Here is a 19672-nt window from a genome sequence, read left to right as displayed (position 1 = left end):
TTCGAATCGGCAACCTTCTGGATACCAACACAGATCCTTAGCCTCAGAGCCACCACTCCGCCTAAAGCTTGGCTGAAATATTCCTGTCCTATCCACCAGATAGTTCTGGTAGGTGCCTGCTGCCAGAAAGCCAACCATTGTTAAAATCTGCATACAAATAGGTAGAACCCAGTTTTGAGCAGTCTGTCCTTCTAATCCTTCTAAAGTCTAAATATTCTCATAAGCCAGTCATCATCATGGGCAAAAAATCTTGCCGGTCCCCAAAAGCTTGTTCCCATCATATATGGCTATTTGGATAGTCTTCAAGGCCAAACAAACTATAATGTGTGAAAATATTAGACTATAAAGAGGCTATACTGCATGATGTTCAGAACTATCTCTATGCAGAGAGTTAATCATGTCTGTGATTTTACTGCGCTTTAGTTTCTCATCCTTAAAATTGACAACAGTAAGCAATATAAACTGATGGACAAATGTTCTTAATTGCAAACATGCAGCACTGTCCTTCTTAAAAAGGGAAATAAAATATAGGCTACTGTATATTAAATATTATTTTTGAGCATGCACTTTATAATAATGATTAATCATTTAGCTGGTTTGGCTGTAATTCCTTATCTGATGAAGACTATTATCTTTTTCTGGTTTCTACAAAATGTTGCTTTCTGAAGGGTCAGAGTTGCCATCCATATATGTTGTCTTTGGAAGATGGCTTTCACTGGATGATTGTCAAGTACTCATTAACTGCAGACTGAAGGAATCAGAAAGGCACTGAATTGCTATCTACAATTAAATATTCCTTTTATGAAGGAATCCACCCACAGAGGGTGAAGAAGAAAACACTTTTGTTCCTTGTGATGTTGAAGAAATGTGCTTGTGGCAAAGTTATTCTGATACCTTCTAGAAGAGCAATTAGAGATGTCATATAGAATATCAAGATAACAGGATTGTCAGAAGACGTTGCTGGATACTCAAGATTTGTGCTTTTTATTTCATTACAGGGTGGTCATTTAATTTAATAATGAATAATAAATAATTAGATGTTCTAGGAAGTTGATGCCCTTGTACATATATTTGGATAATTGTGTATGCATGAGGTAGACAGGTGATTAATACATACAAGTTCACTAAGTGGTGTAGTCATTCAAATATTACATTATTAGGAATCTGTCCAGTGATAGTGTTGAGATGATTTTTGTAATGTGCACAGAGATGCTGCACATTAATAAAATAAGTAAGAAAATATGCATATGGTGTAATATTCAAGGGCATGCAGAAATAATAAGGCTGAAGTTAACTATTTATTCAGCTTGGGTGAAACAGTTACTTATTCAATGTTAACAGCAGCAGCTAAACAAAATATTCTACCACATACATATTAATTTTTGTAATAAGATTGATCCATTATTTGAAAAAATAAAAGTTCCACATTTTGGAGCTGTGTGAATACAAAAGAGTTACATCATGTTGGATCACCCTAATTTTCAAAATTCTGAGAAAAGATCACCTCCTTTGTTAAATTGCAGGTTAGTTTTGCCCAACTCATCGTGGGCACCTGGGTGAAATTGACCCACAAAGTTGGCATACTCCAGTGTCTAATGAGTGGGATTTACTGTGATATTTAATGTGCACTGGAAAAGGTTAAATTGTGTTGGCTCACCCTAGTTTGTACAGTTTTGAAAAAAGACGGATGTGTTTCTTTTTTTTTTTTATTCCAATTTTGTTTTGCACAGCTTAACACAGCTACATGGGTCAAATGGAATGTCAAAGTTGGCATACAATCATGTCTAATGAGTGGGATTTACTGTGATGTTTAATTAACACAGTTTTACTGTTCTCTTCTTTAGTGTTTGAACCAGAAACTAAACTGCAGCCAATCTGTATTTGACAAAAGGCTCATAGACTCACTAGACAGTGCCGCGCTCCAATTTTATTTCAAACTTATGAAGTCAGAGTGAAAATGAAAAGAAGTAAATTAAGCAAAAGAAGTAAATAATTACTGATTTGCAATACACATCATAAGTTTTCCAGATATTCATCCAATTAATAATGCTTTCAGGCTTTGCTTCAATGGGACTGACAAATACAAAGCATGCTGTCTACCCACTAACTACCTGTAATTCTGCTTCCAAAGCATTGTTAACATTTTTTTGAATAACAAACAGCTATTGTACAAGGCAGGACAACTATAAAGAGCTAGATGGGACTGGGCCACATTCATTTTTCACAGTTTTGTGACAGCATAGACTTCTATGTTAAATTGCAGTTCAGTTTTGATTGGTCCATCATGGGAAAATGAATCAAATGGACTGGAAAAGTTGGCACACTGCCATGTCTAATGACTGGGATAAACGTTTATGTTTAATAAACTGTGTAATAGGTTAAGTCAGTTTCTGCTACCTTAATTCTCATAGTTTTCAGAAAAGACAGATTATTTATTTATTTACTAGGTGTGCTACCCAACTAAGACAGGTTAAAATCTAATTAATCAATGTAGAGCTAAGTATTACCGTTTGCAGTGCACCATCTATAGGACTGTATTTTGAAATGCATGTGTCAGAGGGGAAGTGTTTTTTGTACAGTGTGTGGTTTTCTGTTTCTCTTAGGCAAATTAGATTTGTAAATAATAAATGTAAAAGCCAACAGATGAAGGGGCAATAGGCACCTTTTGTTGAGTATGGGGTGATAAGTGAAAAGGTAAATTTCCTGAATAATTCTGTTACAGGTTCTTGTTTGCTGGATGTCTACAGGACGTAGATATTTACCTGTCTTTCAAAAGAGTCACCTGCTTTGAAAATAATACTGCTTTGATTGGTATCTCATCAACAAGCAATACAGTATTGTGATACAGAACTGCCTGCTTGTGTGTTCTGAGGATGTTGGTTTCAAATCAGCATACAGTGATATATGTTGATATATGACAGTATATATGTTGACAACAATACTACTGTTTCACCAATAAAAATGTGTTTACACTATTGCTAGCAAAGAAAATTGGTAGGTAGCATTGTTTCATCGATCATCATGTTGATCTAGGCAGAGACTGAAGCAGTTATATACTTTTGGGCAGTGGGTGGTGTGGAGAGAAACAGTCCACTAAGAATGCTGTCAAGATCACTCATACGGCGTGCAGAGACTTGCAGGCAGATGAGGGTACAAGGCTGACAAGAGGCAAGCCACACATACTGTATGGTGGAAATCTACCACCAGGGAAGAAGAGGCAATTTCATCAGAGAGACACCGGTTGTGGGTGCAGAAGGAGAAGGAAGACTCGCAAGAGGACCTAAAGCAGCTGGCGGACAGGAAGCAGCAAGGCATGCCTAGGTTGTCATAGCAACATGAGGATCCCAGAAATGAAAAGAATGCTCACTCCATGAGGGAGAGACACCGACAAGGATTCAGCAAGTTAGCAAGACTTCTGCTGGAAAACAAGCATTCGGCAAACAGAGTGTTTCAGTGGAACAGTTAGAAGATTAACTGTTGTAGCACAGAGCACAACTTGGACTTCACACCATTAGAGGTTGTATCTTCCAATATTATGTTTTAACGGACTTTTAGAGTGCGGACTGTGTGCTCTGTTTTTAAAAGGTTTTTGCTCCTGATATTTTTTTAGATTCTTATCTTCTGTGCTTTATTCTTCTTGTTGGATTTTTGATTGTCTGGTTGAACTGCAATTGCTGCCCTGACTTTAATTGCGTGTTTACTCACTGCCCAGTTTAAAGAAACCTGTGTACTATTACCTTTAAATTTCAAGAGTACCCTTACTCTTAATAAAACTGGGTAGCATAGTCAGATATTTTAAGTGAGTTTAGGTTAGATAAGTGTGACCTAGAAACCTGTCACAAATGCAGTAACAAAATGCATTGCATTTGTCATTCCAACATTTGGCCCATCACAAACATTTGTAGTAATAAAACGCAACTTTATGTTTCTGTTATAAAAGCCATGTTAATGTTGGTGATGTGCCATCTTTTGGAATGACAAATATAATGCTTTTCATTACTATAACTGTTTGTGATTCGCCACCTGTTGGAATAACAGAGGCATGGCAACCGGACAGACACACAAATACACAGACGCTTATCCTTTTATTAAGGGAGACTTAGGCACACTTTCATTTTTCCTGGAATAAGAAAGGGAAAGGGCAGCCACTTTTAGCTTTACTCTACATATCAGGACCAAGGGAAGTCTACTCCTAAATTGACAAATGTACAGTATGTAATTCATTTTCCTTTGTCATTATTTATTTAGCAAACTTTAAGGCATTATGAAGAAGCCATATAAAAAAATTTCACAACATGATATAATTGCTTCTGGAGCCACCTTTAGCTTTTTAACCTATCTCTTCCTTTCTATTGTGAGTAATGCTGGCCTCTTCTTCCATACAACACTGCTTTGTTTCCTTGATGTTTGACAGCATTCATTTTTTACTCAAATCTTTTTAAGTCTAGCTGCAAACCTTTATGTGTTTGAGGCCTGGAGTTTTCTTGGGTCATATACTACACCCTTAATTCTCTTCTTTTTTAGCCATTCTGTTCAAGAATTGACTTTAGATTTTTGGTTCACTGTCCTTGGTTCATAATCTAGCTTCCTCCAAGTTTTAGTTTGTGTTGGCTGAAAGGTCTTTTTCAATTATTTAATTTAACATCTGTGTTACTTGTCTGTGGGTCTGAGTGTGTGTGAGCTGAGTCAGCTTCATGGTGTTCTTTAAATAAAAATCACTGTTGTTTCACAGTAAGAATCAGTGTGCCTCCTAGGAGCCAGGAAATTAACATAGACCCTTCTGTATCTCTTTTAAAAACACCTCCTAATTTCAGAAGTCATATCTCTTGAAAGCTAAGTGCAGGATGAGAAGTTTGAACTAAGCCCACTGCTAGTAGATGTTTGGCCAGAGCTAATCTTGAAGAGGAGTTGAGCCTAGCCGATTCTTTGTGCATCTCCAGTCCAGAGCCTGCACAAACAAGTGAGGGATTTTTTGAAAATCCTGATCCTTCGACTAAAGCAACTGGAAACTCAGGCTGATGATGTTGCCTTTAAAAATAGGGATAAGACTGTCCACACCCTCATCAATGCCACAGCCGCCCAGGTATCCAGTGAGGTAACTGTGATGGGTGCAATGCCTTGAGCAGCCCTTTCCTCGGTGATAAATGTGTCTGGAAGCCAAAATGGTGGATGGGATGTGCAGGAAGGTGCAAGATACCTGGCCTGTTGAGCTGATGGATTTTCAATTGGCTTTACTTGTATATAAAGAGGAATTTGTGTTGAACTCAGAAGTTGTGAGTCATCCAGATTTTGTGTTAAAACTCTAAATCATTACTCTCTCATGTTTGACAGTGTCAGGCTCTTGTGGTGATGTGGTATATTTGATTTTCAGAACAGTATATTGAATTATGTACAATGACTGAGTGACTTCAGTTTGATGTCTATCCAGGAAAGGTTTTCTCAGAAGTCTTGTGGTTTGTTTTCATGTGCAACACTGAAAACCTAAAATTGGCTGTCATATTTTTCATCTATCCATCCATTTTCCAACCCGCTGAATCCGAACAAAATGCTTTCTTCTTGGTAGTCTTCCATGAAATTCATGCTGGATTATTCTTTTCTAATGGTTATTGTCGACTGAGGGAAAGCACTGGTCAGACAGGAAATGTTAAGACACCAACCGGGTCATGCTTTTAAATATTTACAATGTCCAGAATAAACAGGCACTTGATGGTGTGGCAAATAATAACAAAACAAAAAGCAGTTCAAAAAATAAAGAATAAACAAGTGGATTCAGAGTTCTCTTAAAGTGGTCAGTACTCAAGTGGGTGTACTTCCAGAAATTACATTTTTTCACTAATTTCTTCCATTGAATTCCAGGGTCATATTTACAGATCTTCTCAGATAAAAATTGCTTGATTTAAAACACCAAACTTCACAGTTGTGTCTCTTTTCACAAAAGCCAAGTCAACATGCTAAAACTTTGGATGCTAGGATATCCAGAAAGAAATCCGTGCACTCCATAAAATAATATTTGTGAAAGGAGAATAACAGTATACAGTGGATTCAGAAAGTATTCCGACCCCTTCAATTTTGTGCAAACATCAATGTTATATAGGTTTAATTTTAAATATTGAAATTTGCTAATCTATACTAATAAAAGGCAAAGCCCTCACTGATTGACTGACTGACTGACTGACTGACTGACTGACTGACCGACCGACCGACTCACTCACTCACTCACTCACTCACTCACTCACTCACTCACTCACTCACTCACTCACTCACTCACTCACTCACTCACTAATTCTCCAACTTCCCGTGTAGGTAGAAGGCTGAAATTTGGCAGGCTCATTCCTTACAGCTTACTTACAAAAGTTAGGCAGGTTTCATTTTGAAATTCTACGCGTAATGGTCATACTGTAACTGGAACCTCTTTTTTGTCCATATACTGTAATGGAAGGCAGCAAGATGGCCGTAGGAGACGGAGTTGCGTGTCGCGTCATCACGCCTCCCACGTAATCACGTGAACTGACTGTGAACTCAGTACGTAGAAAAGAAGGAGGAGCCCCAAAGAGCGCTGAAGAAAACATTCATTACACAATTGACAAGGCAGCGAAACAATAAGAAGCGAGTGAGTGACGCATACAAGCATCTTCATAAGACACGAGGTATAAAAAAGCACGGTGTAAACCGTAACCTTAAATTAACTTTATAGAAACGCTCCCGCTGCCGTTTGCAATGCCATATTCGCGAGATACAAGTTTAATGAGAAGACACGAGGTATAAACGAGAGTTTGGATCAGTTTGTAACAGAGTTAAAATTGCTGTAGCGAGAAACTTTTAACTGCCGGGCACGGTGTAAACCGTAAGTTTAAATTACCTTTATACAAACGCTCCCGCTGCCATTTGCAATGCCATATTCGCGAGATACAAGTTTAATGAGAAGACACGAGGTATAAACGAGAGTTTGGATCACTTTGTAACAGAGTTAAAATTGCTGTAGTGTTACTTTTAACTGCCGGGTCATGTCGCGTGTTCTCGGGTAGGTACACCAAAAAATGTATACATTTATGCATGTAATGGGCAAACAGGATTTCCCTAGAATGGTCTGCAAAAGATCGAGAGGGAAAATTAGTGCACTCCGCCCCCCCCGGTCTGGCATGGAACTACCTGTATTTAAGCCCTTTAGCTGTCTCCTAAACACACGTGTGTGACAGGGCCCCCCCCTTAGCCCAGACCCATCGGGTCGGGCGTCCTGCACCGAGAGGTCGTGAACACAGGAGAGAGCATCGGCATTGGCATGTAGGGAACCCTTCCGATGAATGAGCGAAAACTTGTAATGTTGCAGATCGAGGAACCACCTCGTGACTCGCGGGTTAGACTCTTTGTGTAGGGCCATCCACTGTAAAGGGGCATGGTCCGTGACTAGAGTAAACTCCCGACCCAAGAGGTAGTATCTCAACTGTGTGATCGCCCACTTAATCGCAAGAGCCTCCCTCTCCACTGCCGCGTATCTGGTCTCCCGATCCAACAGTTTCCGGCTCAGAAACATGATGGGGTGTTCAGCACCATCGACACTTTGGCTCAGCACTGCCCCTAGGCCTGTGTCCGAAGCCTCCTTCTGGAGAATAAAAGGCCGTGAAAAATCAGGCGCCTTTAAAACGGGTGCCGACGTCAGGGCCCTTTTTAAGTCACTGAAGGCTGCCTCAGTCATATCAGTCCATACCACAGTGTTAGGAGCCCTCTTCTTTGTCAAATTAGTCAAGGGCACGGCTGTCTCCGAAAAACGTGGTACAAACCGGTGGTAATACCCAGCTAATCCGAGAAATGCCTGGACTTGCCGCTTGGTTCACAGACGGGGCCATGTCAAAATGGCTTGTATTTTAGAGCACTGTGGCTTCACCGTACCACGACCCACCAGGTAGCCTAAATACTTGGCTTCCTCCAATCCAAAGAAACATTTCTTTGGGTTGATGCGAAGACCGGCTTCTCCCAATGTCCGTAACACGGCTCCAACGAGCTGTAGGTGTTCCTTCCAGGTGCTGGAATAGATGACAACGTCATCCAGGTAGGCAGCACTATACGTGTTATGGGGGTGGAGCACTTTGTCCACCAGACGCTGGAAAGTTGCAGGAGCCCCATGTAACCCGAATGGAAGGACACGATACTGCCAGTGCCCACTAGGGGTGCTAAACGCGGTTTTACCCTTTGCGGAGTCCGTTAAAGGAACCTGCCAGTACCCTTTGGTCATGTCAAGTGTGGTCAAGTACTCTGCCTGTCCAAGCCTCTCAAGGAGGTCGTCCACTCGAGGCATGGGATAAGCATCAAATAGTGAGACCTGATTAAGTCGACGGAAGTCATTGCAAAACCTCCAACTTCCGTCGGGCTTAGGAACCAAGACAATTGGGCTGGACCAGGGACTATGACTCTCCTCTATGACTCCTAGATCCAGCATGCGCTTGATTTCCAGTTCCACTTCTGCTTTCTGGGAAGGCGGTACGGGCGTTCTCGGACTATGACCCCGGGTTCAGTCACAATGTCATGGGCAACCAGAGAAGTCCTTCCGGGGATTTCGTCAACCACCTCCAGGACGGACGAGATAACTATCTCTAGCTCCCGCCTCTGTCGGTTATTTAAATTAGACCCGAAGTTAAGGGTATTACTTTGAGCAAAAAGGGAGCGGGGCTGGCCGGAGGTGGGATCAGGGTCCCTTTCCTTCCACGATTTCAGCAGGTTCACGTGATATATCCGCTCTCTCGGTCGACGATTGGGTTGTTTCACCAAATAGTCGACGAGCCCTTTTCGCTCTTTAACTTCGTATGGCCCTTGCCAGTGGGCAAGTAGCTTAAAGTGGGAGGTGGGAACCAATACCATGACTCGATCCCCCGGCTGGAACTCCCGGAGTGTCATGCCACGGTTGTAATAGTGGGCCTGTGCTGATTGCGCCTCTTGCATGTGACTTTTTAATATGGGTCGAATCTTCGCAAATCTATCGCGTAACTGCGCGATATATTCCAAAATATTAGTTGTGGGAAGGGCCTCTCCTTCCCAACCTTCCTTTAGAATGTCCAATATGCCCCGGGGTTGTCGCCCATATAATAATTCAAAGGGTGAGAACCCCGTTGAGGCTTGCGGGACTTCCCGGTAGGCAAAGAGTACGAGGAGGAGGAGCTGATCCCAATTCCTCCCATCCCCGCTGACCACCTTGTGAAGCATCTGTTTGAGAGTCTGATTAAATCTCTCTACTAAACCATCGGTTTGAGGATGATACACCGCGGTTCTCAAGTGCTTTATTTTGAGTAACTTGGCCGTTTCCTTGAACGTCTCCGAGGTAAACGGCTTCCCTTGGTCCATAAGGACTTCTTTAGGGATTCCAACTCGCACAAAGACCTCCATTAGTGCCCGTGCGATTGCTTTAGAATTTGCTGAGCACAATGGGACAGCTTCTGGATATCGGGTCGCATAATCCACGAGGACTAATATATATTAATGTCCTCGGGCCGAGGGTTCCAGGGGTCCCACTATGTCGACCCCTATCCTTTCAAAGGGAACATCAATTAAGGGGAGGTGAACGAGAGGAGCACGGTCCCTCCTAGGAATTTGCCGCAGCTGACGTTCCGGGCACGAAACACAGAAGCGGCGAACCTCCTCGTTAATTCCCGGCCAATAAAAGCGGAGCTTAATACGCTCTAAAGTTTTTTCGGTGCCCAAGTGGCCTCCTAGGAGATGGGCGTGCGCTAACTCACAAACTTGCCGCCGGAAAGTTCGTGGAATTAGCAGCAACTTCCGCACTCCCCCCTCGTGTTCACTGACCCGATATAATAATTCATTTTCTAACACAAAGTGGGGTCCTTGTGGCATGGGCTGATTGGTGCGTTAGCCTTTGGCGAGGACTACTACATTCTTCGCAAACTTAAGGGAATCATCATTCCACTGCTCCCTTCTAAATGATGCCGGTGTTTGTCTGAATTGAAAGCTCAGATCTGAGAGAGGGTCCGGGCTGACCTCAAGGGGCGGAGAGTCGTCCCGCTCTGGTGAGGTGCGGACTGATGACGTATTCGTCCGCGACGGGCCGGGAAGCTCTCCGTCCTCCTCGGGGTTTCCCATATCTCTCTCCACCAGCTGCATACACGGTGTGGAGACAACCTGAGACGGTGTATTCCCATCAGTTACTAGGCCTAATTTTGAATAAGGCGAGATCAGTACTGCACCGCTTTTAATGTCAGACCAGTCCCGCCCGAGAATCACCGCACATGGTGGATTTGGATGTACAGCTACAACGAGTTTTCGTAGTATTCCTCCGTGGCAGATGAAACACCGGGCGGAGTCATAGGCGCGGACATCTCCGTGTACACAGGTAATTCTGGTCTTTGTTTTTAACAACTGTCGCGGTAGTACATATCGGCAATCAACAACAGAAATGTTGCTGCCGGAATCAAATAAGGCTTCTACCTTGTGGCCATTTACTATGACCTCACCTTTATGAGCCAAAGCCAGGGGGTTTGAAAGCGCACACAACCCATCCCTCTTTCTCCACTTACATTCCGCCTCGCCTCCGAGCGAGGACCGCGCCCGCGGGATCGGGGACTCCGATGCAAACTCCAGTGTATGTCGAGAGGGCAGTGTAAGAGGGACGTAATCTCTACGGCTTCTACTTAAGGACCGTTCAGCCCTCTCAAATTGCGAGGCCGCCCTAGATGTTTCTATGAGCTCAATGAGCTCGTTTATGTTTGCAAATTCTCCCCAGACCGGGTGGGTGAAATGCTCTGGCAGGCTATTTATGAACAAAAAACAGGCCACTTTTTTCACTACCTGAAAGGTGGTACATTCAGCGGGCCTTAACCAGCCGGCCACCTCTTCCCATAGAACGTCTAGCTGTTCTTGGATAGACCGTTCAGGGTTAAACCTCCAGTTTTTAATTTTCTTCACCTGCTGGTCTGGGGAATGTCCACCTTCCTCTGGGACCTTAGCCCCGGTGGAACGGACAGCTCTCTCCTCCGAGAGAGCATAATAAGTCCCCATCGTATCCCCCATAGAGACCAGCCCACGTCTGGGCAACGACACTCTCCTTATTCAATTGAGGTGACCTAGAGATAGACAAAGGGAGCGGAGTCTGCACCGGTTCTTTCCGAAACCCGAGACGCACTCCCCACCCGAAAGCTCGGCCCAGGTACTCTCCCACCTGGACATGATTCAGGTCCGGTTCCGTTCTCTTCAGGGATCCCTCCATCCTGCCGACTACGCCACTGTCAGAAAAATGACCAAAAGACATCAAGAAGGTTTGGGGCAGCCACCCATTTAATCGATTATGGCTGCAAAAGCTATCAAAGAACAGAGACATGTTCATTCAATCGAGTCCAAAGCAGAACTGACTTCCAGGTAGCAAGATGGCAGCTTTAAAGGCCAGTAGCGGAAGTGATGACATCCCGACCGGAACCAGAAGTGACGTCAGTGGCTGCCCCAGAGCCGGGTGGGATTTCCCTAGAATGGTCTGCAAAAGATCGAGAGGGAAAATTAGTGCACTCCGCCCCCCCTCCCCAACCCCCCCCCCCCCCCCCCCGGTCTGGCATGGAACTACCTGTATTTAAGCCCTTTAGCTGTCTCCTAAACACACGTGTGTGACAATGTATATATATATTTATGTGTGTGTGTGTGTATATATATATATATACCTGCGAAGCACGGGTATTTTGCTAGTTTTGTCCATAAATGTACACACAATAATCCATAATGACAAAGTGGAAAAAATCAAGAACTGAATTCTACCATTCATTTAAATAATTTGGATTCTTAATTCAATACTTTCTGGAAGCCCCTTAGCAGCATTTATAGCTTCAGCTCTTCTTGAGTAAGTTTCTACAAGTTTTGCAGACCCAGATTTCAGCAGTTAATCCCAATTTTCCTTGCAGATCCTCTAAGTCTTTTGTTAGATCTGTAAGGTTCTGTAAGCCATCATCAGGTCTCTCCAAACATGTTCTATGGAGTTTAAGTCAGTCTTGACCGAGCCACTCAAGGACATTCAGAGATACTGTATGTTTCAAAGCTACTCCAGTATACTTTAGGTCATTGTTGTGCTGGAAGGTGAACTGTTCTTCCAGACTGAGGTGGAGGTCACTCTGTAGCAGGTTTACTTCAAGGACCTCTCTGTATTTAGCTGCATTCGTCCTTCCCTCTATTATGAACTCTCCTTGCACCTACCATTAAGAAGCATCCCAATAGTAGGATGCAGTCACCCCCATAATTCAACATACAGATGATATTAGGCAGGTGATGAGCAGTTCCTGGTCTTCAGAAAACATAGTGCTTAGAGTTCTGCCCAAATTGTTCAATTTTTCTCTCTTCAAACCAGAAGTGAGTTTATCTCATGCTGTCAGAGATGTTAAAACTCTCAAACGCCTTTTACTCAAGTGTGGCTTCCATCTAGCTACTCTACCATAAACACCTGATTGATGGAATGCAGGTGAGATTGTTGTCCTTCTGACAGTTTCATCCATTTCGGCACAGGACTTCTGAAGCTATCTTAGATTGACCATTGGGTTCTTGGTTATCGCACTGACCAAGACCATTCTTGCCTGGTTACTCAATTTGGCCAGACGACCAACACCTGGAAGAGCTGTGGTGGTTCTAAATTTCTTCCATTTCACAAACAATGAGACCACTGTGCTCCTGGTAATACTCAAAGCTTTAGAAATTATTTTATTACCCTTTTCCTGGTCTATGCCTCTCCATAACCTGATCAGAGATGTTTACAGAAAGTTCCCTGCACTTCATGTTAATATAAGAAAATAACAGATAATTAAAGTAAACAGGATCCTCCTGACCACAGCAAAGTGTCTAAAGATTTAATTTGCACCACACATTCCAGGTTGTAGCGGGGTTACATAGTTTCTAGTGTTGTCAAATGTTAGTACTGAGTGCGTCTTGTCTCCATTGTCCCGTTTGCTGTTTATGTGTGTGTCAGTGAATGCCGTCCCCGATGATGGAAGGAGACCACAACCCCAAACCTGGAAAACACCTGTTCACTATTAATCAATTACAGCCGTCACAGGACTATTTAAGCAATCAGGAGAGAGGAGTAAAAAAGAGAAGGAGAGAAGAAAGGAGACCATTTTTTCCAACCACGGATTCAACTTACCTGCTGTTTTTTCACATCGCGCCTTCGCACCAGTTTGTTTTTCATTTTGCCGGACTGTCTTCCATCCCTCATCTGCAGAGACCCTGGGGTCGGAACATCATTCACCACACGCCGAAGAATCACGGTGAGGTTGCTCCAATTGAATAGGAAAATCAAACAACTCCTTTATCTCTAGTTCAGTCATCCGTATTCAGGACAGTTTTTATAACTGGACTCAAATTCACGATCTTTCATTCCGTATATCATTCATTGTTGTTGTTTGTTGTTTGTTATATGTTACAGGGACAAGGGAAGGTTTGTTGTATTTATATATGGTGGTGTCTCGTTGTTGCTGTGGTGGAGGGATATTTATATTTATATATGTATATATTTCTATTTTGCATTTGTCTTATTTCATTTAATATCATTAATCATTTAATTTTACATATCAGCTTTTGTGTGCTTATATTTACACCGTCGAGTGTGGGGGGAAAAGTTTAATTTGTTAGAGGTACAGCTTGATAGTTAGATTTAACTTCAGTAAATTATACAGGCCACAGGTCCTGGAGGTGTAGCTTCCGGCTGGGTAAGGGGTCGGCAGTTACAAGGTAGTTAATCAGTCCATATTAAAGTAAAACAATTATTCAATTTTAAAGTACAACAACATTTAACAATCAAGGCTATAAGAATGTATTCATTTGTTTGTTTTAAATCCTTTATTTGCCATATACAATTTCTTGTATTATGAATTTGTCATTTTTTTCATACCCCAACTTACTAGCCAGAGACACACAGTGAGTTTTGGGGTCAGAGTACAGGGTTTGCTATTTGTCCAGTGTCCTTGGAACAATTGCAGGTTTAGAGCCTTGCTCAAGGGCCCAATGGAGTAGCATTCCTTTTGTCACTGCCAGGACTCGAACCAGCAGCTTTCAAGTTATCACCCTAGATCCTAGATTCATAATCAACGTGTGAATTATAATTACACCCAACACTGCATATTTTGGAGCCAAGGCAAACATCTTTATTGGTTTGCAAGTTTCTCTGTATGTATCAATATGTTTTGAGGTGTATTTGGTAACAACAGCCCTGTGATTGTCTGGATGTTTATGCATGTATTTAGCAGCACATTCACTTTGTGATATTTTTCTGTATATTTACAACTCCTGCTCCTTTGGTGTCCACATTAATCTCTCAGAGCAGCTGGTTGCTCCTGTTCCCTGGGAACTTATCAGGAACGACCTTACTCTGTAGGTGCCATCCACTTGCTCCACCTGGGACAGCTTGCCTCCTCCCCATAGCATCACTGCAGCATCATAGCAGCCACAATCCTGATCTACTTTCTTTTCTTCCTATCCTTTAACCTCCTGTTTCTTTCTCCTCTTGTTAATTCATTGTAATTTTTTTCCCTCTGTCATGTTCATTCTCCCTTTATACTCTGGTGGGCACATTGTGCTAGTTAGTCTGTGAAGTGCTGATGTGGAACAGATGAGATCGCCTCCACACCAACTACCCCATGGCAGCACAACACCTCAGCTGCGCAGGCACCCACTGAGTTCGAGTTTCACTGATCTTATGTAAAAACTACCACACTAACATGGACCCCATAGTCACTTCATCACATTTTCACCCCAAACAAGTCATCAGTTGCATGGGCATTTATAGCACGTAAACATACATGAACAAATCTAAGTATTACAATTTTTAATTTATTAATAAAGTAAAGAGTTATGAAGTTCTGTGTTTTTGAGTTGAACTGGTATGTGACAATAATGGAAATTTTTTGGGTTCACATGCTAGTGTCCGTGCTTAATTCTGCTTTAATAAAAGGTATTTTCTGAGTCAATAGCAATTCTGGGGATACACACTGCATACAATTTGTGCCAAGACAAGTTAGTATCTAAGGTTTGTTATCATTTAACCAAAAAAGTCTGCTCTAAACACTTGTATTAAACTCTGGAAGTAAAAGTAGCTTTGGTACCTAACAACTGTAAATCACTGAGACACTGTGCCATTGATTCTCAAGTAGGTATTGCTAAGAAAGTAACATTTTAAACCTGGTGATTTCAAAGGAAACACATGGAGACAGGAGGAAAACATGCAAATTCCACACCGATAATGGTTTGTCTTGGAATCAAACCTGGGTTACTGGGGACACGAGGCAGCACTACCAACCACTGGGGCTACTTTACAGTAATCAAAAAGCTAGTAATGCTGTCACTAAAATACACCTTAAATGATTGAATATACCCCACTTAGGTGCCACGTAACTGAATGAACTATCACAGCAGCAGCACATTAAAATTTAAAAGTGTTAAGACATAATTGTTGGTTCCAGATGGGCTGGTTTGTGTATTTCTGTATCTGTTGATCTCCTGGGATTTTCATGAACAACAGTCTCTAGAGTTTACTAAAAATAGTGCTACAAAACGTCTAGTGACTGACAATTCTGAAGACAGAAACACCCTGTTGGTGAGGTACGTCAGAAGAGCATGGCCAGACTGGTTCAAGTTTATGGAAAGGCTATGGTAGCTCAGATAACCACTCTGTACAACTATGGTGAGCAGAAAAGCATCTCAGAATACACAATGTCAACCCTTGAGGTGGATGGGCTACAACAGAAGAAGACTATGATGGGTTCCACTCATGAAGAATGGAAAGCTGAGGTTGCAGGGGGCACAGGCTCACCAAAGCTAGACATTTAAAAACTGAAAAATAAAAAACCCACCCTGGTCTGAATATTAATTTTCGATCAGGTAAACAGATGGAAGAGTTAGAATTTACTGCCAACAACATAAATCCATGCATGCAACCTGCTTTATGTCAACAGTCCAGGCTGGTGGTAGTGGTTTCAGACAGTTGTGGCGAGCACCCTCTTCTACGCGGTGGTGTGCTGGGGAGGCAGCATTAAGAGGAAAGATGCCTCACGCCTGGACAAACTGGTGAGGAAGGCAGGCTCTATTGTTGGCATGGAGCTGGACAGTTTAACATCTGTGGCAGAGCGAAGGGCGCTCAGCAGGCTCCTATCAATTATGGAGAATCCACTGCATCCACTAAATAGTATCATCTCCAGACAGAAGAGCAGCTTCAGCGACAGACTGCTGTCACTGTCCTGCTCCACTGACAGATTGAGGAGATCGTTCCTCCCCTAAACTATGCGACTCTTCAATTCCACCCGGGGGTGTAAACGTTAACATTTAACATTATACAAAGTTATTGTCTGTTTTTCACCTGCATTATTATCATTCTTTAATTTAATATTATTTATTGTATCATTATGCTGCTGCTGGAGAATGTGAATTTCCCATTGGGATTAATAAAGTATCTATCTATCTATCTATCTATCTATCTATCTATCTATCTATCTATCTATCTATCTATCTATCTATCTATCTATCTATCTATCTATCTATCTATCTATCTATCTATCTATCTATCTATCTATCTATCTATACCAATAAATCATAGCTTGAATGAAACCACAGTGCCGTCACATGGCTTATTTGAGTGTTGTTGCCAACAATGTGGTGACTTCATGGTGACTTTTTTTTCATTTTCTAATGGCTACTTCCAGCATGATAATGTACCATGTTACATAACAAAAGTCATCATCTAATTTGTTTCATGAACATAACCATGAATTCAGTTTTTTTCAGTGATCTTTCCAGTCACCAGATCTGAAAATAACAATAGTTTTGGGATGTGATAGCAGTGCTGGTTGTAGCCTATTTAGAACCAAACATGGGTATGGAGGTTTTCCTGTCAGTGTCCTGATTCCTTAAATGGGGGCCCTCTTTGAGTACATACTGTAGAAGTTACAGAATGTGCACCCCTTAAATTTCATAAATGGCACCACTAATCGAACTACTAGTTCAGGCTGTAATCACCATTGTGAATTTTTTGGTGTGGGCACCCCGTGTTGTCCATACCTAAATTCACCACTGTGTGGTAGAACAGGAGATTCACAGCATGAATTTATAGCAGACAAACCTGCAGAAACTGCATAATGCAATCATATCGACATAGAGCAGAATCTCATAGGAATGTTTCCAAAATCTTGTGGAATCCACGCCACAAACAATTGAGGTTAAATTAACAGCAAAAGGAGGCCTTCCTCAGGATTAGAATAGTGGATCTAATGATTTGCTCAATGTGTGTATTTCTAATATTGAAATTAAAAAGAGCTGAAATCATTTTTAAGCATAGTTTATATATTTAATCTCTTCTTGAATTTGGGCAACTCTATGTTAAAATGTATTACCTATCGTGGTATGGCCATAAACGTATATGGCTGGGGCCTTCTAAAAAATGATTTGGAATCTGGTAACAGGTTGATATGAGCAAGATCCTCTGTGGAGCGAAATGAGAAGTTCTGCAGGAGGGTGGTAAAAAACAAGAAGAGCTCCATCCTGGCCAGACCTTCACCTGCACAGAGGCGCTTTCCTGCAATATAAAGATATTTTAATTAATAAGATACATTAGACATAAGGAATAATAGTAGTAGTCGAAGTAGAATTATCACTTTTTCAGAATACAGTGAGGTGCTTACTTACTTGCCTGACCATTTACATTTATTTGCTTAATAGAGGCTTTAATCCAAAGGAACTTACAAAATATGTCAACATTAATTGAGGAAAAATCAATCTATGGAACTATTTAGGAACAAGTGTTAGACGACAAGATTAATTGATCATCATAAGTGAAGAGCTCTAAACCAAACAGAACACAAACCTTTCCTGCAATATAAAATAACAATATGTTGGTTAATATTATATACTTGACATAAAAAAGAATATGTAATGTAGTCAAAGTCTGCTATTCAGGATAAAAGTAATGCTCTACTTTTAATGTAAGTAAACAGAGTTGAGAGACCGGCATTTGGTTGTATAGCAGGGTTTGATTATGTAGTATTGTTGTGATAGGGTCATATTTACAAAATCAGGCTATGATTTATTATTTTGGATGGTGAGAACTTTTTGGAAAGTAGGAAAGAAGTTAGGTACTGAACTCCTCCTGAAATTTAATGTTACTGAACAACGTTTTACTTCCTGATCCTTCTACTTCATAGACTGATTACCTTGCTGGTAGAACAATAACATATTCAAATTGTGGATGTAAGATCTGTGAGGCAGAAGACTTAACTAATGTGCCACCCATTAGCACTGAATGACATTCTTTAGGTGTACTTCACTGTGAAGTGAAGAGTGAGCATTAATGGAAAGGACTAACCTATAATTATTGGAAAAAAACGTATCCAAAAAAATACAAAGGTAAATTATAGTTAAAATATAGGACATGTTTTTTGTTGTTTTAACAGATGGCAGGATGAATATCAGGGCACAGTTTGCAAATGTACAATGAAGTCTTCTCACTGACTTATCAACATATGATATTGAATACTGAAATGTTATGCACATTGTGTGAAATAGGTAAGTGCATATTGTTTGGTGTTTAATATTTAGAAATATCAGAAACCATTTTTAGTCACTCCTGTGAATCCTATTCTTTTTTGACACAAACTTTTGAACATTGCCTGGTTTGAGTTTATGAATTCTGTAGAATCATTTTCATGACTAAACAGTTCTTATATTCACTGTATTGTACTCTGAAGGAAAAAGTTTCACATACATTTGGAAGAGTACACAGCTTTCTTCAAAAGGAAAACACAAAGGGACACCAGACAATGGCAGATTTCTCACTGAAAACACCTCGCAAAGGTTACACTTCGAAGAATTCAATAAAACATTTGTACCTGTGGAAAAGGGCATGAAAGCTGGATTCATTTTGAAGCAGCCATTTTCATCTAGGAAATGATTGGGGTTGAAGGAATGAGGGGTTGCCCACTTTGTCTTGTCATACAGTACGGAATGAAGCATAGGGGCTATTATTGTACCCTGTATCACCAAGAGAAAGAACAAAAGGTGCTTGACATATAATGTTAAAGAATTACTTGTTTTAAATAAATGCATAGCACACATTTAAAATGCAATTCAGTATTTATTTCCTCAATTAAATCTTTAATTCTGTATCTTTTTTTTATTAGAAGGTCACGGGCAATGTGAGTCCAAGTCTTTATCACTACAAGTCAATATTCAGTCCATCACAGAAAAACTCAATTCTTTAAGTGGTTAGAGGAAACCAAATTACTCAGAGCAAATCTGTCCCAACAGAAAAAGAACATACAGACACTACACCAGAAGTTCTCAGCTTGGGATGCAAGATGGCATTTAAGGGGCTGAGACAAAGTGGATGGCTGTGTCACAATTCACCAAAATTTAATGAGGTGTTGTCTGACTTTATCGTGGTAAAACTGGTGTCAGGCAGTGTGCTGTCATTTATATGTCATTTGTTAGCTAGTGCTCCTGTTCTATGAAATGAAATGAATGAAGCATTGTGTGTGCAATTGTCACCTGTGAATGAGCCTCAGAAAAGTGTATTCTTGTTGGTTACTTGCTATAGATGGAGCATTCATAAAGGTGAATAACTTTTTTTAAGTGAATGAAATTTGGACATTGCAATTATCTGCACAGAAGGGTAAGGTCTAGCACTGATTTCTGTATAGGTCCTAATTGTGAAATGACA

General features: G+C 41.2%; 1 protein-coding gene across 1 annotated transcript in view; it reads right to left on the bottom strand.

Annotated features, from left to right (window-relative positions):
- Positions 1-13781: 13781 nt before the first annotated feature.
- Positions 13782-19672, bottom strand: part of LOC114648096 (cytochrome P450 2C8-like) — a 35964-nt gene continuing 30073 nt past the window's right edge. The window contains exons 9-10 of the mRNA XM_028796916.2: positions 18843-18984; positions 13782-17533 (exon numbers count right to left, since the gene is read on the bottom strand). Of these exons, the coding sequence (XP_028652749.1) occupies positions 17352-17533; positions 18843-18984 (324 nt within the window). The 3' untranslated portion in view covers positions 13782-17351. The remainder of the gene's footprint in view (positions 17534-18842; positions 18985-19672) is intronic.

The sequence above is a fragment of the Erpetoichthys calabaricus genome, chromosome 1 (assembly GCF_900747795.2).
Source record: "Erpetoichthys calabaricus chromosome 1, fErpCal1.3, whole genome shotgun sequence".
In the NCBI taxonomy this organism is placed as follows: Eukaryota; Metazoa; Chordata; class Cladistia; order Polypteriformes; family Polypteridae; genus Erpetoichthys; species Erpetoichthys calabaricus.
Note: the sequence above shows the minus strand (reverse complement) of the source record. Positions and strands in the feature narration are given on the sequence as shown.